Source organism: Alligator mississippiensis, chromosome 1, assembly GCF_030867095.1.
Source record: "Alligator mississippiensis isolate rAllMis1 chromosome 1, rAllMis1, whole genome shotgun sequence".
Taxonomy (NCBI): domain Eukaryota; kingdom Metazoa; phylum Chordata; order Crocodylia; family Alligatoridae; genus Alligator; species Alligator mississippiensis.
This window is the reverse complement of record NC_081824.1, coordinates 401,636,842-401,664,518: the sequence shown is the minus strand read 5'-3', so window position 1 is coordinate 401,664,518 and position 27,677 is coordinate 401,636,842. Positions and strand designations below refer to the sequence as shown.

Here is a 27,677-nt window from a genome sequence, read left to right as displayed (position 1 = left end):
CTGTACTTAGGACAGAATAATCCCATGCACCAGTTGGGGGCACCAGTTGGGGGCTGGTTAGCTGGGCAGCAGCTCTGCAGAAAAGGACCTGGAGGTTAGAGTGGACAATAAGCTGAATATGAGCCAGCAGTTTGCCCTGGTTGCATTGGTAGGTGTGTTGGCAGTAGATCCAGGGAAGTGACTATTCTGACCCTCTGTTCAGCACTGGTGAGGCCACATCTGGAGTACTGTGTTCAGTTTTGAGCACCCCACTACAGAAAGGATATGGACAAATTGGAGAGAGTCCAGTGGAGGGCAACAGAAATGGTGAGGGGACTGGGGCCACATGACTTATGAGAAAAGACTGAGGGAACTGGGCTTATTTAGTCTAGAGAAAAGAAGATTGAGGGGGGATTTAATAGCAGTTTTCAACTGTCTGAAGGGAGGGTTTGAAAGAGGATGATGTAGGAGCCTAGATTGTTCTCAGTGGCAGCAGATAACAGAACAAGGAGCAATGGTCTCAAGTTTCAGCAAGGGAAATTTAGGTTAAATATTAGGAAGAATTTTCATTAGGAGGCTGGTAAAAAACTGGAACAGGTTACCCAGAGAAGTAGTGAAATCTCTATCTTTGGAGCTTTTTAAGACCCGGCTAGAAAATGTTTTGGCTGGGATGCTGTAGTTGGGGATGGCCCTGCTTTTGGGGGAGTAGGGGTGTCGGACTAGTTGACCTCCTGAAGTCCCTTCCAACCCTAATTTTCTATGGGTTTTATCAAAATAAACTGTTTGCAAAACAGTTCTCCTATGATGTTCTCATACACATCAACTTGTGAGTTAAATAATTGTCTTTCGTCTCTCTCATTTCAGCCTGTAGTCCCACTCATTCATAAGGTCAGTCACTAAGATCTGCTTTCCCCATTTATTCTGATTATTGCTATCTTCTTTTCTTTTCACATTTCATTCAGGTTTCTCTTAATTACATATTTCCATCTTACCCTGGGCTTTTATTTCCTCCCCTCTTTCCTTCATGTGTCATCTATTATTGTTTTCAGTATATTTCTTTCCATTTAAGTACATAAGAGTTGTACATCAGGATCTGGGGGAATGCCTGTTCACCAGAATGTCCGAAGGGATGACAAGGTCCAACGGTCACAAACTCCTCCAAGACCATTTTAGGCTGGACATAAGGAAAAACTTCTTTACTGTCTGAGCCCCCAAGGCCTGTAATAGACTCCCTCCAGAGGTGGTGCAAGCTCCTACTCTGGACTCTTTTAAGAAATGTCTGGATACTTATCTTGCTGGGATCCTTTGAACCCTAGCTGACTTCCTGCCTCGATCTTCCGAGGTCCATTCCAGCCTTAATGTCTATGAAAGCTATGAAATCTTGCATAGGGCATGCTCCAGCAATATCTGCCTGGTCTTCGTGGCTTTCTTAACTGTATTCCTCTTGCAAAGTTTTTGTGATGTCATTGCTTTTGTCTCTCTTAGGCTGGAAACAGATGTTGCATTTGTCCTGGGAGAATACAGTTTGTACTGGGATCCTAGAGGCATAAACATCTATTATCCTGCTTCAAGTATCTGTCAACTATGAGAGAATGTGTGCTAATGCTTTTTCCCTGGGAAATCATTGTGTTCATCTTTAAGGATATTGCAGGTCAATCCAGGGGGCAAACCTGTTGGGCTTTGTGTTCTTGTGGGCCATCTACTGTCAGAGTAACAGCAGTGCAGCTTGAAGGGTGATGTGTAGATGGTTGTGCCTTTCCTGTTTTGATTGGGGTCAAAACCTGGGACAGCCAGGACTGCCTCGCATTTGATCTCTGTTTATAGCCTCAGTGAAACCATAGCATCTTTATCTTAGTTCATTTGAGTTCCTCTTCATACCAGTCTCACCACTGTCAGGTTGATCTATGTTTTCAGTTTTCTTGGTATATTTTTATTATAAACATGTTTTCCATTTCTTGTATCACATATTAATCCCCTCTCATGCCTACATCACAGTTGCCTTTTTTTATTCAGTGTTGATACTATATATGTAAATATCAGTTACCTGGTTTAGGGCATTTCTTTTCCTTACCTTCATTGCATCTTCCCATCCATTTGTGCAACTCTCAATTACTTGAGTTTTTCTGGTGTTTACTTTTAGCTACCTTTTTCTAAATGTTGCTTTACTGCGTTACTTGCTAATTTGCCACATTTTTATATGTTTTACCTTTGCTACCTGGCTAGAAGGTCAGCATCTATCATTCTATGCCAGGGGTAGTGTTAATGCCTTTCTCTCTCTGAAATTCAAATGTTGTGTTATTGTCAGTGAGAAATAAAAAGCAGTATACACGTGCTTTGATAATCTAGTACTTTTTTGATGTAATGGGAGTTTCCATTTTTTTGAATGGCCTAAAATAGTTCTAGTTGATTGACCTTCAGGAATTACTGAAAGTGCCACTTATTTGCTATAGGTTTGTGTGAATGACTCCAGAAGATCATATATACATTATATATGTTTCCAGACTGTTGGATGATTATACGTGCTAATTGAGTGCAGGGGGTTAGTATTGTTGTATGCTTATATAATTGTATTTTTGAATATGATAAAGAGCAGAGAATAAATTCTCTTTCATATTAAACAAATACATACAAAAGAGAAAGTAAATTCAGCAGTATGTTAGCTTAATAACTCTAACTCTAAACCCGTGTACAGTAATGATGTTTTATTTGTATAGCATAAAGAAAAATTAAAGTTTTAGCTATATCTTCTAAAACTTTAAAGTAGTGTGGACATTCATTCACTGTGGCAGTAATTGTATTTCTAAGAGTCCTGTATTATTCTGAGTTAACACTAACTGGCTTAGTGGATGAAAGGAAAGTAGTAGGTATGGTTTATGGAGTAGCTTGATTTTTAGTAAGGTTTTTTGATACTGTCCTTTGTGACATAAGCAAGTACAGGAAATATGGTCTTGGTTTTGACCACCAACTGGTTGAAAAGTCATTCTTAATGAGTAGTTCTAGGTGCTTCTTTGTCAAACTTGGAGGGTGTTTCAAGGAGATCCAGAAGAGTTTGTTCTGAACCCATTTCTGTTAAATGTTTTTATTGATGACTTATAATACAGAATATGCTTAAAGTATCTGCAGATTACACCATGCTGGGAGGTGATGCGAGGAAAGGAAGAAAGGATCAGAATTCAAAATTACTTTGATAAACTGAAAATGTGATTTGAATTCAATAAGATGGAATTCAATAGATAAGTGAAAGTACTATACTTGGGAAGCACTACAGTATGGATAGTAATTGGCTACTCAGTAGTGCAGGAGTAAAAGATCTTGGGGTTATGGGAGTTATAGGAGATCAAAAACTAAATATATATTAACGCTATGACATGACTGCCAGAAAGATGAACTTATTCTGAGATGTATTACCAAGAGTATTTTCTGTAATTATTTCACTTTGGTTGGTGCTGGTGACACTTCAGCTTATATATTGCTTTTAGTTTTGGGGATCATACTTTAAGTAAGTGATAGACAAGTAGATAATCTAGAGGAGAGCCTCAAGGATAAGTGATTTAGAAAGCTGTGTATGAGAAAAACTTGAAGACATTTGGTTTGTTTAGAAAACATGAGGTCGAGGAATGTAATAAGTCCTTTGTGTGTGTGTGCGTACACAAATTTAGGTATACATATAATACATGCATATATACATATCTATACACACACATACCATAAACACTATATATATATGTGTGTGTGTGTATAGCTTAGGACAAACTTTTTTTATATCGAGTGGGGAAACGCTGGAAAAAGTTATCTGAGCATGTTGTAGGATCTTCTTCACTGGATGTCTTCAAGTACAGATGTGTACTTAAAAAATGTTTCTCAGGGATAGATTAAGTATAGTTGATCTGGCCTCAGTGTTGAAGGTTGAACTAATAGTTCCTTTAAATACTTCCTTTGTTTCTTTGATTCTATAATCATGTAGAGAACTACAAAAGAAAGTGATATAGATGGGCTACTGTTATTGTAGTTGAAAATACATTGTTTTTTATTTCTAAATGGATTAGATTCACTAGTTTCAGGACTAGGTAGAAGATCATGTTTTAAAATAGCTTCCTTGGAAAAAGAAACTAGTAGATGCATGCTGTTTTTCATTTTTAGCATTAATATTACTTTATGTACCAAGGTGTAATGCGATCATGCAGGTTTTGTCTTTTCTAGTTTAACTTCAGGAAAATGTAGTTAGTAATCTTCAGATGAAGCCTCAAACTTTTCAATATAGAACGTTTTCATCTAGTTTATTTCTTTAATGGCTTTTTAGAAATGAACATTTTCTTTTTTTTAACTGCTCTTTCTATAATTTGCAGAAACCTAGTGGTCAGATTTCAGTGTCTTTCTCTGAAACAGCATGATTTCTTATTTGTATATTGGCACTGAGACAAGTAAATAAAACATCCTTTGTTCCAGAGAATGTGTCTCATAGGCTTAAAATGGTCCGGGTATAGTACCTTAAATCCCAAAGTCTCAAACCCCTGGGAAAAGTAGAGTTAAGCCTTGTGGCCCTTTAGATAAAAAGTAGTAATATTCTCTCCTTTTAAATAGAGAAAGAACTGGGGCTTAGTCAGTGGACCTGAGTACATAAGTTTCAATTAGTAAGAGCTGCTGGCTCTTAGCCACTCTTCAAAGTAGTGCAGAAGTGGCTTGCCTAGTATCCCTTAATAAAAATCCATTTTAAGATTAAGCTGAGAACCTAGATCTTCTCACTGCAGTCTTGTGCTTCCAGGCCATCTTTCTTCTTTAATCCCTGCCTTATTTTAAGTGACCAGTTTTCAGTATTCATACTAACAACTTCATTTGCCTTACCTGTATGTATGTATATGCATTCTTGTTTAGTCCGGTCTCCACTCTCACTGAACCTTCACTTGAAAAAGGTGCTTTAGATCATAAAGAACTCTCAGGCCTAAGACTAGAACCTACATTTGTTGGTTTTATAGTGGTCCAGCATAATATGTGATGATGCCTTCCAAGTCACTGAACAAATGCCTTTCATTTACATAGTGCATCTGTATTTCAAAGAACTGATCCAAGATATGTAAGCTGTATTAGTCTTAACGATGGGAAGTTTAAGTTTAAGGACATCTTCAGGTAAGCATTAAGTAGCTCTTTGTGTTTTGTCAAAAAGTACCAATTAAAAATGTATTTGGTACATACACTCAGATCCCCTAAAAGGTCCCCGTTCCAAAAAATCTTTAAATATTTTCATAACTTCAAAGAATAAAAAGATACCACTGAAAATTTCCCATTTTTTTGCATTTCCCTTTTTTTTTTTATTTCTAGTTATTGATGTAAGAATACACACAAATCTGAGTGCAGTGTTGATATTTACTAAGAGGACAATTTAAAATCCAAGGAGAATGTCCATAGGCATGTAGGAGGAAGTTTCATTTTAATTTTGAAAGAAATTGCTCATAACATCGTCAAAATACCACGTTTCAGTAAGAATCTCCCTCTTGTGCTCCTGTTTATTGTGCTTCATTATCTCTGAGAATGGGTTCTTAGGGAGTACAACTACGATTTTGTTCTTTATTAGTGTCTGTTTTCCTTTTCTCCATCATCAGCTCCTTTGTCTTTCTTTCTTTTATTTCCCAGAATTATTTTGTCTCCTTTTCTTTATGATATTCTTATCCTTAATAACATCCTTCCATTTTCACACTAACCTTCACACTAAAGAACATGTTAGTCCTCTTCCTCATCTATTTCACATCCTCAGTTTCATGTTTGATAGCTTGGTCCTGTAATCACTTTTTTCTTTTTTTTTTTTTTGCCCCTCATCTTGCCTTGGAGATGTTCACAATTTTTCAAATTGATCCCTTTCTGTGTTTCTAAACCATCCTTTTTTTCAAACTGATTTCTCAGCTTTCCCATCCATTTATGTGCAGGTCTCTGGTAGTATAGTGGGGAGAATAAACTAGTGGTAACTCCTGCTGAGAGAGATGCACTTCCTTCCGTCTCTTGAGAGCTAGAAACCATAATATAGCTGCAGAGGGTCCTTGTTTTTCAGGTAGAATTGAGCATTTTTTCTGCTTCCCTACAGATTGGAGGAATTCCAGAAAGGGCATTTTTGTGAATTATATCTCAGTTGTAAGATTAATTAATTTGTTTTTGCCTGCAGAACACATTGGAATGTAGATTTACTGTTACTTTAGTTAACTAAAGTTCAGGATGACTCATGGAGGACATTACAATTATGTTTTACATCTTAAAGATGCTGTGATCCTTGCCAAGTCCTTAAGGGACAGATGTAGTTGAAACACAGTCCCATTAAAGCCAGGTGGCCTGCAAAGCTAGCTGCTATTTCTGCTGTAGTCTGGTGTTAGTAATTGGTGGTGCAGAATTTTCATATGTGAGTGTCTGGTCTGTGACTATCTGAGAGTGACAAAACATGAATAGAAACAACTAAACTAAAAATGATTGTTTAATCAAATTAACCTGTGCTCTGCCTGTATGTTTCAGTTAAACCTAGATAACGTTGTGATTTTGCTACATATTGTTAGCAGTGAAAAATGTTTTGAGTTTCTTAGGTTTTTACTTTTTTTTTTCTATTTTGCATTTACAGCTGGAAGGCCCTTGTGTTCTCCAGATACAAAAAATACGTAATGTTGCTGCACCAAAGGATAATGAAGAATCTCAGGCTGCTCCCAGAATGCTGCGTTTGCAGATGACTGATGGACACACAAGCTGCACAGCAATAGAATATAATTACATGTCAAAAATAAGGTGAACAGTGTTTGCTTTTCCTTCATTGAGTCTTTGTTGTAACATCCCAGAAGAGTCGCAAAAATACGAGAAATGATAATATGTGAAATGTTTTCCAGGTTGTTGAAAGAACATGGGAATCAACACTTTACAAACAACAATCCTTTTTATGCTTGACCTCATTGCTTTTTTCTTTTTCTTGCTTTGCTGCTCTTGCTTCTATCTCAGAAATAGTATAGCTTTTGCTCCCTGGTCCTTCCATATCTGAGACCTCATTTTTTCTACCCTACTTGTTGCATTTCAGCTCTGTAGAGCATAAAGGGAGAGTCAGAGTAAGTTGCAAGACCGCATTTTACTATTTCCACTTTTATAGTAGAATCCCTCTCAAAGTTTCTGTAAGATGTAGGTTGTATTTGTCAGTTAACTTGGAAACATGAGGTGAAGAGCAGTACTGAAAATGTTAGGCAAATTCAACTCTTGGCAAGCAAGAGTTAACAGAGCTGTGAAAGTAAAATTAAAGCAACATGAATGCCTAAGTAAGGTCATGAGCTTGGTCAAACATATCTTTTGTTTTTCTGAGGCAGTGCTGATACTATAAGAAGAGCTGAGAGAGATGGAAATATGAAGGACCTCCTTGGAATACTAGCAGGTGAAAATGAAATGCAAGGGTTTTTTTTAATACTTTTTATTGAACCATCTGTATAGTTGGGAAAAATTTTGGACAAGCTTTTGGGCACAATACGTCCTTCTGTTTCTACTCCAGGTATTATGTATAGGAATAATTTTTGCAGATGATGCAAAGATGCATGTGCCAGTAGGACCTTCTTTTCTTAAGGTCTCATATGAAATATAATCTGGTCAAGCTCGCCTGCTGGAGACTTGCCAGACTGTTATGATGGGTTCCGTACTAGGACCTCAGTGCCTTTAGTTTGGAGCTTAGGTGTACATTCTGCGTAGTGATCTTGTATCTGACAGTCCTTTTGATAATGAGGATTCCCCAATCTAATTCCCCAATCAGTCTAGCTACTGAAAGTGATGCCACCCAGTATTCCCACACAATTTTTAGTTTTTCCAGAACCCCACTAAAGGTATGGGGCATTGATCAATGCTTTACTCCATTAGAGACACCAGAGTAGTTAGCTGTGTTAGTCTGATATTAGGAAGAAGCCAGGACAGGGTATCATCTTTCTTCTTCAGAGACGCATTATCTTTCAGAGGTTACAGCCCCTGTTTTTAGTACACAGTGGGCACATCTACACTTGCTATTAATGCTCCTGAAAAAACTCTGGTGCAGTTTGCACTAGAGTTTATTGCTCCAAGGTGCAGCATTTACATGTACAGCTGGGACCACAGCCTATTGAGCTGGAGTTGCTCCATCCCGGCTTAATGTGCTGCATAGGGGCTGGCTGGGGCATAAAGGTGCTACAGTGCAGGGCTAACTAGCAGGCAGCCCCCACACTGTAGCACCCTTATGCCCTAGCCAGTCTCCTTCACCATCTATATGTGCTTTTGAACACATATATGTACTCCGCTCTAGGATAATACTGATTCTGGGCAGTACTGTCCTATGGCAGAGTTAACTAGTTTACTGCAGCCTAATAGTGCCACATGTGTAGATGGCGATGCTTTACTGCAGAGGTAATTAGTCAACTCCTTAGTAGAGCATCCGTGTAGGTGTACCAACTATCATATACACATACACAGTTTTGACACAGATGCTCTTTACACTGAGTTTTAGATCAGCGATACTCTTTACTTTATAAGCCTAAGACAATACAGATCTGGACCAAAATACTAAACCCTCCATATATTTCCCTGTCTAAGTTTCTTCATCACAGAAATATTTTTTGCTTAGGTCAGGGTCCTCTGGGTGTCTAGAATCTGTTTCCTATGGTTGTTGGCTTTTTTAAATAATTTTTCCAACTATTTAGTTGATCTAGTAAAAGGTATCAGATTTACGCAAAGAACCTTGTCTACCAGACCAAGTAGCATTTTTCACTACATTGTTTCCTCGTTAGCATAACACAAAGAAACTCTTGTACTCATTAGGGCTGTGCAAGGCTTCGGACCATGCTTTGGATCCAGAGAAGCTTTGGACGCTTCGGATCGAAGCACTGGCTTCGTTAGGCTTCTCAAAGCGGTTCAGAGCTTCTGAACCACTTTGGAGCCGCCTCGGAGATCTGGCCATAGGGTATAATGGGGAGTCAATTAAATATCTATAACTTTGTTGTTTTTTGTCTGATTTGGATGAGACTTGCAGGGGTGGTAGCCTCTGAGTGCATGAAGCCTGCCACGTTTCAAGAAGATCGGTGCAGGGGTTTGGGGGGAACTGCATCACAATTTCCTGAAAGCAAAGCTCATGTCATGTGTGTGTTACACCACAGGGGTGGTAGCACCTGCTGAGGCCGCAAAGCCTGCCAAGTTTCAAGGTGATAAGTGCAGGGGTTTGGGGGGAACTGCACCTCAAGCTGCTGACAGGCAAAACTCATGACCCTGTGTGTGTGTTAAAGTGTACAAGCAGTCATGTCACGAGTTTTGCCTGTCAGCAGCTAGAGGTGCAAGGCCCCAGCACCCAAAAGCCCTGCACCTATCTCCTTGACAGCTGGCAGGCTTTGTGGCCGCAGCAGTGGCTACCATCCCTGCAGCTTTCACCACGCTGTGCCTTAACACGCTCAGTGTTACCCATGTCACGAGTTTCGCTTGTCCGCAGCTTGATGTGCAGTTTCCCCCAAGCCCCTGCACTTACCTACTTGAAACTTGGCAGGCTTCGTGGCCTGAGCAGGGGCCACCACCCCTGCAGTTGTCATCCTGCTGCGCCTTAACACACACAGGGTCATCTATGTCATGAGTTTTGCCTGTCAGCAGCTTTAAGTGCAGTTCCCCCCAAACCCCAGCACCGATCTTCTTGAAACTTGGTAGTCTTTGTGACCTCACCAGGTCCTACCACCCCTGCAGTTTTGACCCCGCTGTGGCTTAACATGTACACGTGGCACGAGTTTTGCTTCAAGAATTTGGGTTGCAGTTTCCCAGAAACCCCAGCATTGATCTTCTTGAAACTTGGCAGGCTTCATGCACTCAACAGAGGCTACCACCCCTGCATGTCTCATTCAAATCAGACAAAAAACAAAGTTATAGATATTTCATTGATTCCCCATTATACCCTATGGCTGGATCTCTGAAGCCCTTGGCTTAAAACTGGTAGTTGAGAAGGAAAAGGTGAGAACTCTGGCTTAAAACTGAGCTTGTTATTAAAAATCTGGTTTTAATTAAAATTGATTAGAAATCTCCTCAAGTAACTTGCATAGCCCATAACAGGCTTCCTATTTAAAATACAGCCATGTCTGGCAAACCCACCCAGTACAGCTGCGGACCGGGTTCCCGCTTCAATGTGGCCAAAGCGGGAACCCTGTCTGCAGCTCCAGCTCGGATTGCTGGCATCTGAAGCGGCTGGATCTGAAGGCGAATCGAATAGCTGCCTACTTGCACAGGCCTAGTGCTCATGCTTTTTTTTTTTACTAAAATTGTGGGGTAGCAAAAAACCTAGTAATTGAAACTGCATGAGTCTGTTAATTTCAGTTATACTACTGGCTTTCAAAAAAGTTGGTTTTACTTGTTTTCTGCAGTATTTCTGGATTTAAGTGATATACTATTTGTCCCAGGGAAACCTGAGAAAAATGTGTCATGGGTAAGTCGCAGCTAGTTAGCAACACTGCTGTGCTTTTCCGTTATGCTGTATTGGGTGGGTTTGCCAGACATGGCTGTATTTTAAATAGGAAGCCTGTTATGGGCTATGCAAGTTACTTGAGGAGATTTCCTAATACTAAAGACTTAAATCTAGGCATTCTGAATATTAAATTTGAGGTTTAATTAGTTGATATAGTTTCTTTGTTGCACATCTTGACAAGTTGACGTTTAAAAAAATTTGTATGAGACCGTTTCATTAAAAAATCTATTTGCCTGATAGGTGGCAAATACCCCAGTAAGTCATTATATGAAATGATGTAATTTTTGAAATTGGATCAAACAGATTTGGTCAGTGATCTTTACTACACTTGCAATAAGAGCTTGAAATTCCAAGCCACATGCCTGTTCTGGGTGCCAGAATTTACTGCAGTATTCTGTTAGCATACAGTATATATAAAATAGTCATGACTGCGTTTGCTAGGACCAAAAATCCACAATAGTTTTCCTTTTTCTTCCTTCACTGAAGTGATTGTTAATGCAACATGGTTCCATTTATTGACTTTAAATCATAATGCACTTTTGTCTACATAAATTCCACAAACTTCTGTTCTGGGTGCCTCCTTGTTGAACAATAGAAAATCTGGTAGTTGAGGAAAAGGTGAGAACTCTGGCTTAAAACTGAGCTTGTTATTAAAAATAGTGGCAGGAAATGTGAACATATTATAGTTAATGCATAACTGCAGCTAATTATCCATGTTCTCAAAAGAATCCAAGTTTGCAGATGACACAAAGCTATGGGGAGAAGTGGACACGCCGGAGGGCAGGGAACAGCTGCAGGCAGACCTGGACAGGTTGGACAAGTGGGCAGAAAACAACAGGATGCAGTTCAACAAGGAGAAATGCAAAGTGCTGCACCTAGGGAGGAAAAATGTCCAGCACACCTACAGCCTAGGGAATGACCTGCTGGGTGGCACAGAGGTGGAAAGGGATCTTGGAGTCCTAGTGGACTCCAAGGTGAACATGAGCCGGCAGTGTGACGAAGCCATCAGAAAAGCCAATGGCACTTTATCGTGCATCAGCAGATGCATGATGAATAGGTCCAAGGAGGTGATACTTCCCCTCTATCGGGCGCTGGTCAGACCGCAGTTGGAGTACTGCGTGCAATTCTGGGCGCCACACTTCAAGAAGGATGTGGATAACCTGGAGAGGGTCCAGAGAAGGGCAACTCGTATGGTCAAGGGCCTGCAGACCAAGCCCTACGAGGCGAGACTAGAGAAACTGGATCTTTTCAGCCTCCACAAGAGAAGGTTGAGAGGCGACCTTGTGGCTGCCTATTAGTTCATCACGGGGGCACAGAAGGGAATTGGTGAGTATTTTATTCACCAAGGTGCCCCCCGGGGGTTACAAGAAATAATGGCCACAAGCTAGCAGAGAGCAGATTTAGATTGGACATTAGGAAGAACTTCTTCACAGTTTGAGTGGCCAAGGTCTGGAACGGGCTCCCAAGGGAGGTGGTGCTCTCCCCTACCCTGGGGGTCTTCAAGAGGAGGTTAGATGAGTATCTAGCTGGGGTCATCTAGACCCAGCACTCTTTCCTGCTTATGCAGGGGGTCGGACTCGATGATCTATTGAGGTCCCTTCCGACCCTAACATCTATGAATCTATGAAGGCTAAACAAAGTTCCTTATAGTGGTGTATGTACGTGGTGTGGTGTGATGCTTCCCCTTCACCTGTAGAATATATTGTATGTTTTGTTTAGTTACAGTAGATTGAGATTTTTATTCATTGACATCAGTATTATTTCCCAGTGTTTTTATATACTGGGTTTGCTAAATTCAGCCTGGAGCCTGATGAAATTGGTCTTTTAGATTGTGATTGTTAGGCTGTGGGTTTTTTTTTTTTTTTTTGCCATAGTAGCACACTTCTAACAAAAGTGCATATAAGCTCATAGGATTCGTATGGAATAAATTAATGAAGTAGTAACAAAAATTCTTGTGGATGGCTTAGGGGAATGAATAATGATCTTGGATGCAGAGTGTCCTCTAGGTAACTGGCTGGAATTTGGCCTGATTGGTAGTTGCTGAAAAGCTACTATGTGAGAGTTGATGAATGACTTATTTTAGATCAGTGGGTGTTTCAATTTAAAAATGGCTAATGGATGAGTTTCACATAATAAAAATTTCCATTAATTAGTATGTTTTTTGGCAGTAAAACTGAAGTAAGAACTGAGCAGTCATGGAAACTGCATCTACTCTCTCTCTCTCGCACACGCACACTTTCTAGAAGAGAGTTTCATAGTAGTTTGGGGTCAGATCATCTAGTCTGACTGCCCCACTGGCAGGAGCACACGCTGGGATCACACGACCCCAGATAGGTGTTCGTCCAACTTTTTTAATTTACCCAAGGTAGGAGCAAAAACCACCTGAGTTGAGGAACATTAATTATAGGGCAGTGGAAGGAGGCCACTCCTTGTGTTGTCATTGTTCTCTATCTAGAGCACTTTGTTGCTCTGAGTTGTTAATCTGGTGGCTTTTCCACAAATCAGATTTACTTTTTAAGACACCTTTAACTACTAGAATTAGATTTCATATTATTATTGTTTACACATTATAAGCTGAGGAACTTCAGGTTAGTAAGCTGATTGAAATAATTATTCCCCATGCTTTTATATATTTATAGTTTAAAAATGGCTATCTTAAGAAAAGATGCAAAAAAAACGGAAAGTTTACATTTTTTTTCATAGTTGCAATGACTGACTTTTAGTTCTAACAACAGATTTGTTCAGGTCAACTGAAGAAAATCAACTGAAAAGCCCTCTCTGATAACAAAAAATACATTTATAAGTTCAGTCTTCTGCCAGTTTTTAATTTTTTGGCATGTACTCTCCTGTTTAATACTGTGGTAGTATTTAACCTGGCTGTAAAAGGTGAGTCCAAATTTCTCCTTTTGGACTGTAGTTTTTGTAGCAGCTTGTTGAGTCAGATGTATGGATTATTTTTTTTAATCAGTTAACCAAAAATCTTAAGTCTGAACAAACGCTACTGATTCAGCGGTAACTTTCTTAAGCATCATTTTGGATTGATTTCCACCCCCCGCAGCCATTAAGGAGAGGTAACAAGTGTTTTAAATTGGATAAAGCTTTCTTTTGAATTCTTTTTTTTTTAATCTTGGATAGAAGTTGCCATCCTGACTTGATCTTTTTATTTTTGGTCCTTTTTGTCATTTTACTTTAGTAGAATCATAGAGAAGTAGGGCTGGAAGGGACCTCCAGAAGTCATCTAGTCCAACCCCCCTGCCTCAGGCAGGGTCATTCCTATCAGCCCATCCCATAAAAACTATTATCTAGATTCTGTGCAAGACTGCTGTCAACCCTGATGCAACTAAGCCTAATGACCTAACCTGCTGCAGGTAAAGCAGGGGGATAAATGGCAGCCAGTGTCCTGCTTCTGTGAAATGTTGTCAATATATGCTCAAGTCATCCTGGGTAGAGGACCACACCCCCCTGCTACAGAGGAAGGAAAAATCCCAACAGTCAATGCATCTGACCATGGGGTAAAATTCCTTCCTGACCCCAAATAGTGTGATTGGTGTGATCCTGAGTGGAGGGGTAAGATCCTCTAGCCAGGAACCTCCAGCTCTGGTCCTAGCAGGACCATTTGCACATCCCAGTTAGAGTTCTCAGCCTTGGCTATAGTCAGCACTCAATGCCCAGGGAAGGCTTAAAAATGCACGCAGCAGAAAAGGAGCTGAGGGCTGGGGAGCAGCAACCAGCAAAGTCCGGGAACTTGGGAAATATTCATGGTAGAATATAGGCATAGCTGTGCCTAGATCATCCCTGACCTTTGGCTGTTCAACCTCTTCTTGAATACTTCCATTGATTGGGAGTCCACAACAAACCTAGGCAGTGTGTTCCACTATGTCACTGTTCTAACTGGGAAGAAATTTTTCTGGATATCCAATCTAAAACTTCAAGCCATTGGTCCATGCCCTCCTCTCTGTAGCAAGAGAGAGAAGGTGCTTTCCCTTTTCTTTATGGCAGCCCTTCAAGTATTTGAAGACTGCTATCATGTCCTCTCAAGTACCTTTTCCACAAGCTGAACATGTCTAGCTCCTTTAGTCTCTCCTTGTATGACTTACAAGGCTCTTGATCATCTTTGTTGTCCACCTCTGGACACTCTCTAACTTCTCCATGTCCTTTTAAAAATGTTGAGCCCAAAACTGCATACATTAGCCCAGCGGAGGCCTCATCAGTGCTGAGTAGGAAGACACTTGTCCTGTGTCTTACACTTGGTGGAGTGTAGTGTCGGAGATCAGAGCAGCGCTGGCAGCTGCTTTTTGACCCGACACCCCCCCCCCCCCCCCCCCCGGAGCAGTAAAACTTTCACCTGACAGGCGGGTAGTGATGGATGGGGTGAAATTAACCAGGCACAGACGCGTGTTGGTTACAGGAGATTGTTTACTTACGTCGCCCCGATAGTGACGTGCGATGCAGGCTGAGCTTTTGTTTCTGTTACAGTTGCATCAATTATAGTCAAACGTACAGGTTACAGCCAAGCAATGACGGACGTGGCGCCAAAAACATGCTATCGTGCCTGCAGGGCTTTACTACGTCAAAATTAACGATGACGGGGAGTATTGACAGCTGATCAGACCGTCAATCTACTCTGGTGATGGACTCAGGTCTCTCCTCAGAGATTTCTCCGGGGTTCTCCGCCTAGGCGGAAGTTGCTAAACTATTTATAGACAGAGGTGTCTAACGGAGATACCCAATGATGAACCGTCATGTGGAATCTTTAATTTTCTGGCAAGCAGCAGTTCTTTGTGCTCTCAGGTTGCTATCAGGTTACAAGGTAGTGGGTTAGGTTTTCTGCCTGTTACGTATGAGGTTACGATGAGGGGCTTACGCTTGTTTCTTGACCAATTGCAGGGATTTATGGCAGGGCTATCCCCTTTCACCCTGACCAGTCTTAAGTTTCGTTTCTTGTTTGTGACGTGGGCATAAATTATATACAGCTCTCTGCCAGGATTTTGTTTCAGGAGTTTCTAGCAAGAATTTCTTTTAACCCTTAGTTGACTACATGAATGGTATCTCTTGCTAGTGGCATGGGCACTGATTAACTGGGTTGTGACATGTAGAACCCGATTCCCTTTTTGTGTGGCTGCATCACATCACAGACTCGTATTGCATCTGTGATCTACCAAGACTCCCAAGTCCTTCTCCACAGTTCTTCCATCCAGCCAGTTGTCACCTATTTTATATTTGTGTTTTTGATTATTCCTCCTGAGGTGTGTAGCACCTTGCATGTGTCCACACTGAACTTCATTCTTTTAGCTGTAGCCTAGCTTTCCAATCTGTTGAGATTTTTCTGAATTGTTCTCACATCCTCCAGTGTGTTTTCACCCAGTTTCTTGTCGTCTGCAAACTTGCTTAAGAAGATTTCTATGGTAGCATCCAAATTGTTAATAAACATACTGAACAGCACCAGGCCCAGGACCGACCCATTTGGGACTCTGCTCCAAGCATCCTGACATTCTGACATGGACCTGTTAATAGTGATCCCTTGCTTGTGGCTATTGATCTGTTACTTACCCACCTTTATAGTTTTATCTAGTCCACATTTTTCCAGTTTGTTTGAGGAGGTTGTGCGAGACCTTGTTGGAAGCCTTGCTGAAATCCAGATACATTATATCCACAACATTCCCTTCACCCATCCAAGTACAGTAGTTATTTTGTCAGAGAAGGAGATCAAGTTTGTTTTATACAGTTTGCTTTTCATAAATCCATGCTGGCTGCTTGTGATCAGCCTTTTCTCTTCCAAATGCTTACAAATAGCCTTCCTTAGGATCTGCTCCAGTAACTTCCTTTGTATTGAGGTGAGGTTAACCTGTCTCTAGTTCCCTGGGTCCTCCTTCTTGCCTTTAAGTTGGTTCTTTTTCAGTCTGCCTGTACCTGGCCCATCTCCTATAATGTCATGATGATCATTGCCAAGGCACTGAGATCTCTCCTACCAGTTCCTTCGGGACTCTGGGATGAAGTTTATCTGGCCCTGCTGATCTGAATTCATTCAGACTCAACAGAAGCTCTGTGACTGTCTCTTTTGTTGTCTCTTCCCTCTGCTGCTTGCCCCCCTTCCTTATCCAGATAATCCCTATTAGGTGACTGGCTGCAGCTAAATGTTTTTATGAAGACTGAGGTGTAGACTGTTGAGTAGCTCTGCTGCCTTTGTATCTTCTGTTAATAGTTCCTCCTTGCTTGTTAACAGAGGACAACAGCTTCCTTGGTCCTTTTCTGGCCACAATGCTTATAGAACCTCTTGTTGTCCTTAAATTCCTTTGCAAGGTCTAGCTCATTCTTTATCTTTGCTTTCCTGATGTTATCACTTGCTAGTTTGTGGTATGCTTCCTTGGCGACCTGTCCATTCTTCCAATGAGTGTACGCTTTCCTTTTGAATTTAAGGTATTTTAGAAGCTCCTTGTGCAACCAAACTGGTCTCTTGCATATTCTTCTTGTGCTCCCATCATGCTGGGTCATTTTCTTGGGCTTCCCATATTGTACCCTTGAGAAGCTCCCAGCCTTCCTGGGCACCTTTTTCCTTCAATTTATCCTCCCATGACATCATGCCTATTAGCTCCTTGAGTCATGAAATCTAGTGTCTAATTTTGCTGGCCTCATGCTTTCCCTGTCTCAGGATCTGGAATTCTATCATATCATGATTACTTTTTCCCAGGTTATCCATCATCTTCACATCTTCCACCAATTCTTCCCTCTTAGTCAGGACAAGATCCAAGATAGATTATTCTGTAGTTGTATCCTCAATCTTCTGGAACAGAAAGTTGTCTTCCACACAAGTTGGGAAACGACTTGACATATTCTGTTTGGCTGCATTGTTCTTTCAGCAGATGTCCAGAAAATGGAAGTCTCCCTTCAGTACCATCCTATACCTTTTAGATAGATTTGTCACCTGTTTGAAGAGTGCCTCATCCACCTTCTCATCCGATTAGGTGGCCTATAATAAATCCCCACCATTATATTGGCAGTGACTCTCCCAGGAAAAACTCAATGTCTGTATGAGGGCTAAATAAAAGTGCCTCATGTGCAGGACTGTGGCATGCCTGTTCTTCCTGCATTAGGGCTCTCTGATAACCCTGAAGCAGGCAGAAGAGTTGGTTTATGCTGTAGCCTTTCCCAGTCTGCCTTCCCTCCCTGCCAACTCCTCATGGAAAGAGATGTTTGTAGGACAGTTATGCCTCTCTGCAAGGTTGTACAGGAAGGGCTGCAATTTGAGCTGGCTCTTCTGCCTCATGTAGGCTGAACAAAGAAGCCTAATGGAGGAGGAGTCCTTACATGTGCCTCAGCCCATCTCTGTCTGGCTGTGCATCAGGCTCATGGGTGCCCTGACCTGTTTAAATCATCAGAGTAAGCGGAATGGAAAGTACCAAAGGTTAGAGATTCTTATTGTAGAATAAGCAGCGTGTAAGAAACTAGAGAATAGAAGAACATACATGCATTAATGACTTTAGGAAATACTGTTAAATCATCACTAGTTCTTAATTTTAATATAAATAAAATAGTTTGGTTTGTGTTATAACCAAACAGACAGTTTACAGGGATTCATCTGCTTTAAAATCCAGTTTACAATATCGTATCTCTGTGCTATAATGGCAAGTGTTCTAGGAAAAGCTATTGAACACATTAAGTGGACATTAAATGATTTATTGCTAAAGTGATAGATACTAATAACCTACTAAGAAGCATGACAGTGTTCACAGTATAATGGAAGTAGAACTATATTGTTTTGTCTGCTAAAATATATATTTGAGAATTTTTTTATTTCTGATTTTAGCCTGAACACTCCACCTGGAACAAAAATTAAGCTGTCGGGAATCGTTGACGTGAAGAATGGATTCCTGCTTTTGGATGACAGTAACATTGTAGTTCTTGGAGGTGAAGTGGAGCATCTTATAGAAAAATGGGAGTTACAAAGGGTGAGGTAACATCACTGTCAATGCTTGTCTTACAGGATGATAATTATATCTAATGCCTATGAGCAGAGTGGTGGTAGTGAGCTCCGTGTGATAAAAATCATTTTAGTCTTTAGAAATGTGCCAGAGTTGTTCGATTTCACTTTGCTGATAACCTGTAATGAGAGTTCATATTATATACTGCGAGTGCAGAAATCTTTGAGTGGAAACTTTTTTCCTGTTGTGTTCTGTGGAATTTTAAACTTAAATATCTAGTGGAAGTTAATTCTTACTTTCACCTGAAGCAGGTGTAAAGTCACTTATGGCAGATATTTTTAAGCATGATGGCTTTTGGCAGTTCCCCTGAAAATGTATACATTTTTTTCTTGCCATGGCATTATAGAGTGGCACTTTTACAGACAAAGTATGTCATAAGTTTTTAGAAGGTAGTGATAAAATACTGTAACCCCTGTTTAGGTAACTAGGAAAATTCCATTAAATCTCTGGAAGTGATAACTAGGGATCCAGGTTTTCCATTTTCCACAGACAAACATGTATTTTCTCCTTCAAAAGTTAAAAAAAAATCTGGGAAACCACAGGTTTCCCTTTGCAGGGTAGCAGAGCTTAAGCCTGCCAGGGGCTGCTTGGGGCTGGGGAGAGTGGGCGGATGGTGATCAGAGGCAGGGGGTCTATGTGCCCAATGATAGTCAGGCAGCGTGGTGGAGAGCAGCTCCTGCAGCTCCCTGCAGGTAAGTCTGTGGGGTGGGGGTGGGCAGATTGAGACAGTGGCTCAGAGCCCACATGGTGAGGGAAGGTGGGGGGCAAGGTTGGTGGCTGGAGGTGCAGCCCAGCTGAGACAGTGCATGGTACTTGGGGCTTGGGGTCAGGGCTGGAGCAAGTAGGAGTCCATGAGTGGGGAGCAGGACGGAGCCATGAGTGGCCTATCGGGAGCGGAGGAGGCTCCCTGCTACTGTGCACAATCACGTGGAGGGATTGGATCCATAGGCGATGCAGAAGGGAGGCAGGAAACCCCCCTCGCCCCCCTGCCAGGTTTCTGTTCCCACAACATGGCATGGGGTTGCAGCCTGGCTGGACTGGCACTGGCAGTAGCTGCCTCCATGGCCCAGCAGTCTGGACCAAGCACAGGAGGGCATAGTAGGGTGGGGAGGCTCAGTGATGCTGGTGCTGACAGTGCCATGCTGCCATGGTCGCCAAGCACCAGCATCAGCAGCAGGGCACCACTCTGTGCTGCTGCGGTGCCTCATGTTGGCACTTGTGGCAGTGGGGCTGGTGTGTGACTCCTGGAGGTGGCAGTGCAGAGTTGTGCATCATGGCTACTGCTGGATGGGTAGGGGGCACCTCACCTTGGTGCCGTGGCGGTGCAGTGCTCCCTCCCGAGCCAAGTCATGCCTGCTGGGCTGCAGAGGCATCTGGTGCCCGTCTGTCTAGGTTGCAGCCCCGTGCCCCGCTGTGGATGCAGAAATCGGGAGGTTGGGCATGTGCTCACCCCTGCCCCCTCAATGTGTTGCCTATGGCGCCGCCTGTGTGCCACTGCCTGCCTCACACACCCGCTCCCTGCCCTGTACACCCACTCCCTTCCCCACACACTGGGGGACTGGGGCCCGGAGGCAGGGGATTGGGAGTGAGGGTCATCAGCAGGCCAGGGGGGTGGGGGATTGTGAGTTGGGAGCAAAGGGCACTGGTAGGGCCAGGGATCTGCGGGTCTGTAGTAAGGGGCACCAGCAGGGCAGGGGGGCACTGTAGCATGGGCAAGGGCAGGGCACTGGCATATGGGGGGTGCTCAGCACCCCCCACCCCAAAGCAGTGGGGAGGACTGCCACAGCTGGGCACGCATCCTGGAGTGAAGGGGTCAGGAGGATTTTGAATTTTTCATGATTGAAAAACCAAAATCTAATGCTAAAATATATATAGGTATTTATAATTTGTTTTATTATAACGACTGAGGCACTGGTAGGCTTCCAGATTGCTTTAAAATTGTAAATATATATCAATAAAGCATTCTGTTAAGTTGATACATACATACATACAAATATATTTATATACATATATATAGTGGTGCTTCATTTTAATCGTGGAAAAAGTTGTGTTTTGTGGGTTTTAATCAGACAATTTTGGATTTTTTAAAAGAGAAAATCAGGATCCCTCATGATAACTATGCTTCAACATATTTTCTGCTTGGCATGTTTCAATTGTAGTTTAGTTTTATCAAGGCCATAATCACTAAGATGAATTACAGAGAGCTTTTAAGCAAACCATGAAGACATCTGAACGTTTACTCTAATATGCTCAGTCTAGTAATAGGAGAGTATATTAAAAATGATTTTTTTTTTCAAGCTGTCTCTGTTACCTGCTACTGATACAAAGCAATGATTATATCCAGATCAGAAAACCTTGATCTGGTGACAAGGTTCTGTTCTATTAATGTATTTCTGTTCTACCAAATGGCTGTTAGAGATTTAATCATTTTGTTAGGTTGGTGTGGGGTACCCTGTGAGTGACATTTGCTTACTCAACTATTATTGCTATCTATAAATATTTATTGACACAGCATGTAGATTCGTTATGTATGTCAGTGAATCAAGGAGCATCTTGTTTATGAACATACCATCTAGGAAGTTTTCCTCTCTATACACTCCTTATTTTCCACTGACCACGATTTTAGAGAACATATTCCATTTTTTGAATGGAAGGGAAGGGAAGGGAGGGACCCACAAAGACTATAGAAAGTTTCAAGTCAAACTTCAAGAACATTTCTTTAGTCAAACTTTGAATGGAATACTTAGTTACAGCTGAAACTTTCTTTAGTCTTTGTGTGAGTCCCTTCCCTCTCTGCCCTCCTTTCCCCTTGCTCTTTTGGGCAAGCTGGACTAAAATCAATTTGATAGTTTTGATTTCTAAAAATACATTAAAAAGGTTAATGTTTGTTAAAATGATTTTTGTGCTCCTTTAGTTGAAAAATTCTTGAAATGTGTTCTGCAAACTGTATGATGCTTTAAAAAACATCCTACCATCATAATAATAATATTATGGGATCAACAGCAAAACAACTTACGATTTCTTTTCAAGAATAGAAAAAAGTAGATATCTTGGGTCTTGTAACTAGCTTAAATATAATTTTGGGTTTTACAGTAGAGGGGAAAAACTAAATTAAGAATTCAGGGGTGGTGATTCTTAAGTACTTGAAATTGCAAACTAATTGTTAAATGGCCAGTCAGTTTAATCAGGAGTATTAACACTACATTGAACCTTGCTCGTACATTCACCCTATATGGTCATGAGCACAGATATGTTGTTCTATAAGTACAGTCTTTACTGAAAACAGAAACTGGAAAATAACAATGTAGAATATTCACTTTATTATGTGGAGATGAACAGCTGACTAACTTCACCCTTTCCCCTCCAGTTTGTTCAACTTTATTTAAAATCCACCCCTCATATTCCTTTAAGGTAGAAGGTTCATAGATTTCATAGACATTAGGGCGGGAAGGGACCTTGGAAGATCATCAAGTCCAGCCCCCTGCCCCAGGGGCAGGAAGTCAGCTGGGGTCATAGGATCCCAGCAAGATAAGCATCCAAATTTCTCTTGAAGGCGTTCGGTGTAGGTGCTTGAACCACCTCCGATGGCAGGCTATTCCAGACCTTGGGGGCTCGGACAGTAAAGAAATTCTTCCTTATGTCTAGCCTGAAACGGTCTTGCAGGAGTTTATAACCGTTCGACCTTGTCATCCCTTGAGGGGATCTGGTGAACAAGCATTCCCCCCAGATCCTGGTGAACACTTCTAATAAACTTATAGGTGGCCATCAGATCGCCCCTGAGCCTGCGCTTTTCCAGGCTGAAGAGTCCCATAGCTCTCAGCCTCTTGTCATAAGGTCTGTTTTCCTGAGCTCTGATCATGCGCTTGGCTCTTCTCTGGACTCTCTCAAGCTTCTCCACATCCTTTTTGAATTGTGGAGCCCAAAACTGAACACAGTACTTCAGCTGCGGCCTCACCAAGGCCGAGTACAACGGGAGAATGACGTCCTGGGATTTGCTTGAGAAGCATCTATGGATGCAAGCCAGCATTTTGCTCGCTTTACTAGCCGCAGCATCGCATTGAAGGCTCATGTTCATCTTGTGGTCATGACCCCCAAGTCCCTTTCATCTGTAGTGCTAGCCAGCGTAGCACTGCTGAGCCTATAAGGATGCTGCAGGGTTTTTCCTCCCAAGGTGGAGAACCTTGCATTTTTTCGGTGTTAAACACCATCAGGCTCTCATCTGCCCATTTGCTGAGCCTGTCCAGGTCAGTCTGGATCGCCCTCCTGTCCTCAGGCGTGGATGCTTTACCACAAAGTTTGGTATCATCAGCGAACTTGGTGTATTCATTTGACTCTTCATTTTTGACTCTTTCTTCTTTCACTAGTATGACTCCTGGGTCTTTTTCATACACTTTTTCATGTTTTGTCTTTGTGCCTTGTGGAAACTCCACATCTTTATTGGCTTTTCTAAAAACACCGTATTTACCTGAATCCTACATGACTCTGAATTCAAGACACCCCACCCCTCAATAATAACATTCTAGAGATGGAAAAATGTATAAATTTGTTATAATCTTTCTTGTCTAGAATCTATTTTTGGAGGGCTGTCTTAAATTTGTCCTCACCCACCACTATAGCAGGGCAAGCAGCAAGATCAAGTCAGGTAATGGTGGGGCAGGCAGCAGGGAAGTCAAGTGGCCTGACCCCTGCCTACTACTGCCTCTCTTCCCCTCCTGCCACACACACACACACCTTGCTTACCTGGCCCCACCCAGCTGTCTGCACACCCCATATCTGCCTGCATGCCCCATGCCTGCCCCCTCCTACCTGGAGCTGGAGTGACAAGGGGCAGGTGAACAGTGTTGGGGAGCAAAGGCTGGTTAAGAGGAGCAGCAGCTGCACCTTGAACTGACCCTGGACTTGGGGCTAGTGGTTCAGCTGCTGCCTCCCCTCCCTCGCCCCACTTGTACTTGAATCTAAGACAAAGGACTTCCCCATCCCCCTTTTCTTTTTCATTTTTTCAATACTTTGTGCTATGCTTTTGTCTAAATATCTGTATTCCTATCTTCCTAGACCTAAAAATGCCACTACTTCAAGGTCATCTATTTCTTTGGTACTGGTGAAGACCTCTGCAGAGTGCCAGGGCTAATTGCAAGAGGGAAATAACCATCTCAGGATTGCACAAAGAGGTGCTCTTAACAGTCTCCCTTGTCCTGTTCAAAATTCATGGGCATGGGTGGATCTTGTGGAAGCTTGGCAATTTCCTGGCTCCAAAAGACTCCAGCATTGACTGTTGGTTGTATTGCTCAGACTGCTCAGGTGGTGCTCAGAAAACGTAGGGACAAGCACTCTTTTGCTTCGTTTTCTTATTATGGTAAGAACAGATTCAGTGATCCAAGACTATCTTTGGTTTGAGCAGTGAAAACATCTGCTCAGCAATTGCACTGAGACTTGGCGAACCATTATGCTTTTTGGTAGCTCTGTTCTGGGCTATCAGTCCAGTGTCTACTCTGACTGATGCATTTCATAGCTTCTGGTGACTTGGCAGTATCCATTGCTTTCTGATCCTCCTTTGGGACCACATCTGCATCTTTTCAGTCTCTGCCCATCCATTGTTTGCAGATTCACTTCTAGCTTCAGGTCCTTGCCACAGCTTATAGAGGTCCAATTCTTTTACTCTTTCCTTGTAAACAGCAAGGAGCAAGGATTTAGGCAAAGCAGTGAAACTGGTCAAAGATGCAAGGATTTCTGAAAGGAGAGGCATTGGGTCTTGGGGTTATTTCCACAGACCGTGTTGTTATTTAGGCTAGCTCTGGCCAGGAGAGTGCCCACGGTTCACTTCACTCTCCCCCCCTACCCTGTTTATGTGGGGTGAAGGTGGTGTGGATTTAAAGCCAGGTGTCACTGCCTTGTCCTTATCTACATTGCCTCTATCAAATGGTTGGTCCAGGCCTCCTTCCAGGGACTCAACCTTTCTGATTGCAAAGTCTTTCTTTTTCCTGGTGAACTTTTTCATCTCTGCTGTTTGAGGGATTAAATCCTGGTCCGTGGGCTCCTAGCCTTCAACTGCCTTGGCAGATGCCAGGCTTTGAAGCAAGTACTCCCAACCGTCTTAGAGATTTTAATGAACTGTCCTTCCATGGTGGGTCATCAGCAAAGTCAAAAACATAAAGCTTCACCCCCTTGGCTCCAAAAGGTAATGAAGGGGGGAAAAAAGCCACTCGGCCTACTGCTGCTGAAATCTCCTTATCTTTGGGTCCATTGTTCACATGCCCTGGGCCCTGGTGGCCCTCCACTGGGGTGTCTCCCCTCCTTTCCCTCAAGGGTAGTCTGTCCTGATTCCCACTGCCAGGCCTTTCCTCCCTCCCTGTTAGTGACTTAGAACCAGCTTTTGTCTCCATGCCCTTTCCCTTTCCTGGTTACCTGACCCTGCCTTTCAGGCCAGCACTGGAGGCCCTCATTAAAATTTTGCAGCATCTTCTCACCCCTTCTGGCTCAGAAGGTCCTGGTCATAAAGTATTTGGTCCTTCAGGTCATATTAGTTGATTGGGAGTACCCATAGATCCGCTCTTTGCTTCTGATTTTACAGGAAGTGTTCCAGAGAGCAACTAAAATGCAGTTCCCTATCAGATATTTTCCTCATTCCGTGAATAGGGAAGCACCTTATGTTTTCATAGCTATACGTCTTTAGCTCTGCAGGTGTTTCACAAGGTGATTCATGATTCTACATGACTGATTTTATCTGGCTGAGGTATTTCTGGTACTATAACCTCCTTTAAATGACAATGACTTCAGACACTTTTGCTGCTCTCAGACCTGCTCGTTGGGAATAAAAGGAGGATACTTCATCTGGAACAGGTTACCCAGAGAAGTGGTGGAGGCTCCATCCTTTCAGGTTTTTAAAACCCGGCTAGACAAAACTTTGGTTGGGATGATCTAGTTGGGACTCGTCCTGCTTTGAGCAGGGGGTTGGCCGAGATGACCTCCTGGCGTCCCTTCTATCCCTAATTTTCTATGATTCTATGACTTAAACTCTCTTTATTTCACAGTATAGGCATTGGATGGTTATAATAGCAGAGTGGGCCTGCTGGTTTCTCATTAAAGACATTTATCACCCACAACAGAGGATTTGACTAGATATGCTTCTCCAGCTAAGTGGACTAGATACTCAGGTTTGGTGTATGACATCTTTTTTTTGAAGCATACTTCTGAGCTATGAAGCATGAAGCTTATCCCTCAGTTTTGTTATGGTACAATGGGCTGCCGTATCAGCCCACCATACTCCAAGCTTTGGAGTCACCCTCAGTCAAACTGCTAGTGGACAAGTACTTGAAGGAGAAAGAGGAGTTACCTACCAGCAACTGAAGTTTTTGGAAATGCACTGTCTGTGTGCACGTTTGACATCTTTCTCTGTTTTCTGTCACCTTTTACTTTGAGTTCATTATACTTGTAGCTTTGTGGTTCAAAGGAAACAAGCAGGAATTGCACTACCACTCTTTGTCTTTAGCACAGGGCATCTACATTCTGTAAAGATATGTTGCAAGCTCAGGGTTTTGTTTTGTTTTTTGAGGGTTTTTTTGCCTCGAATATTCAAGGAACGTGTCCACCCACAGTGAGACTGGTCATATGGACAAGTCATCTTAAACCCAAGTAATTAATCAGTAATAGGTCTTGTAGGCATGTTAATAAATCTAGGGATAATTTGAATTATTTTGGATACATGAGCCAGTACCATTGTTATAGGTAATTGTTACAGTTCCAGCCCAGGTGGGTACTAATTATACTAGTAAGCATCAAATAAATATGTAGATTTAGGTGCTGTTTGAGCTGCCACATCCCAGCACACTCAATAAATGTTCTCAGAGTTCGATTGTTCAGAAAATGTGGTAATCAACAAGGCTGTCAACTTTCAGTGTGAGCTTGAGCAAGGCTATAATCACTGCTTTTACAGCAAAGAAATGGTGAGTTTTGAGAACCTGTCTTCCATTCCGAGGATTTGGAAATGTACGTCAGTGGCTATAGAGTCCTTTTCCCCATTCCCTTACCCCTCCAACACGTGCTTGGCTGTGTAAGCCCTATTCACTCTGTCTTTTTTTTTTCCCAACCTGTCTCTTATGCGTCCCTAGGTCTTTGCCCTAGACCCATTCTCCTTGCCTATCATAGTCTTTCTATCCAGCCAGTCCCAGTTCCTACCCCCAGTTGTCCCTCCTCATATTTATATCTTATCTGTCTCCCCTGCACTATTTCCCTGACTCTGGCCTGGGAAAAGAGACTGGGGCAAAAATTCTACCCCCCTGTACCATGGCTCCTAGTACTAAACTCCCTTTCTTTTGGATCACAGTGCCAGTCCCCTTGCCCAGACAGTCCTAAATCTCATTTTCTTCCCACCTTCCAGTTGCAGTCTTCCCAGACTCTCTGATTCTTCTCCTTTCCTCTCTTTTGGGTGATTTTTTTTTTCCCCATTTGCTTTTGAATTAGATGGCTTCCTTATTGGTTGTCAGCAGGGAATGTAATTGAATGCACTGGAGAGAGACACTCCCTGTTCTCTGTTCCAATACCTGGTGGGAGCCAGCAATAAGAGAGAAAAGCTAGCTTTGTCCCCGTAGTTTTCTTAGTCACTTTTATGAAAAAGTTGCATATGCATAATCTTGTCTCATGAAGCAATTGTAAAGCGCACACTCTGTAGTCAGTACTAGAAAACATGAGGGCCCTGGAGCACACTCAGGGGCTTCTTGGAGAAGTGATGTATGTTCAACATGGTCATAACTAGATTCTGTGAGATACTAGGATCTATTCACTGAGGGCAGGATCTGCAAATAATTTGATTGCTGAAACTGGGAATTTTTTATTGTATATGTTAAACCTGGTTTTGTTTTTTTTTCCTGCTGAATTTGGGTAGATTTCTGTTGGGATTCTAAGAAATGCACATCCATGGTATAGAAGCTACTCCTTCTCTGAATGTAAAATGCCACAAAGCAGCACTTGGGGGAGTGATAAAGATGCTCAAAAAGGTTACTAGAATTTCTTTTAAACATGGGAAAGCAAATGTTTCCCCCGTATGCTCTTTGTCACTAATGATTGAACCATTTTGATAGAAAATCACAGGAAAGTTCAGCCTCAATTAAATCAAGTAAAATTTCAGCCTAAATAGCTTAAGATTGGCAGAACAGTTAAAGAAAAGTCTTTATTATGGGAAGTGTCAACCAACCTTAATAAATGGTGCCTACCTTCTCTCCCTGTTATGAATTATTGACTTACTAATTTAAAGTTTTTATAAAAAT

At 42.0% G+C, this 27,677-nt stretch overlaps 1 protein-coding gene across 3 annotated transcripts in view; it reads left to right on the top strand.

Annotated features, from left to right (window-relative positions):
* TDRD3 (tudor domain containing 3) overlaps positions 1-27,677 on the top strand; it is a 231,762-nt gene that overhangs the window by 91,134 nt on the left and 112,951 nt on the right. For all 3 annotated transcript variants that reach the window (XM_059722891.1, XM_059722856.1, XM_059722922.1), the window contains exons 4-5: positions 6,575-6,735; positions 18,243-18,384. In XM_059722891.1, coding sequence (XP_059578874.1) covers positions 6,575-6,735; positions 18,243-18,384 — 303 coding nt within the window. The remainder of the gene's footprint in view (positions 1-6,574; positions 6,736-18,242; positions 18,385-27,677) is intronic.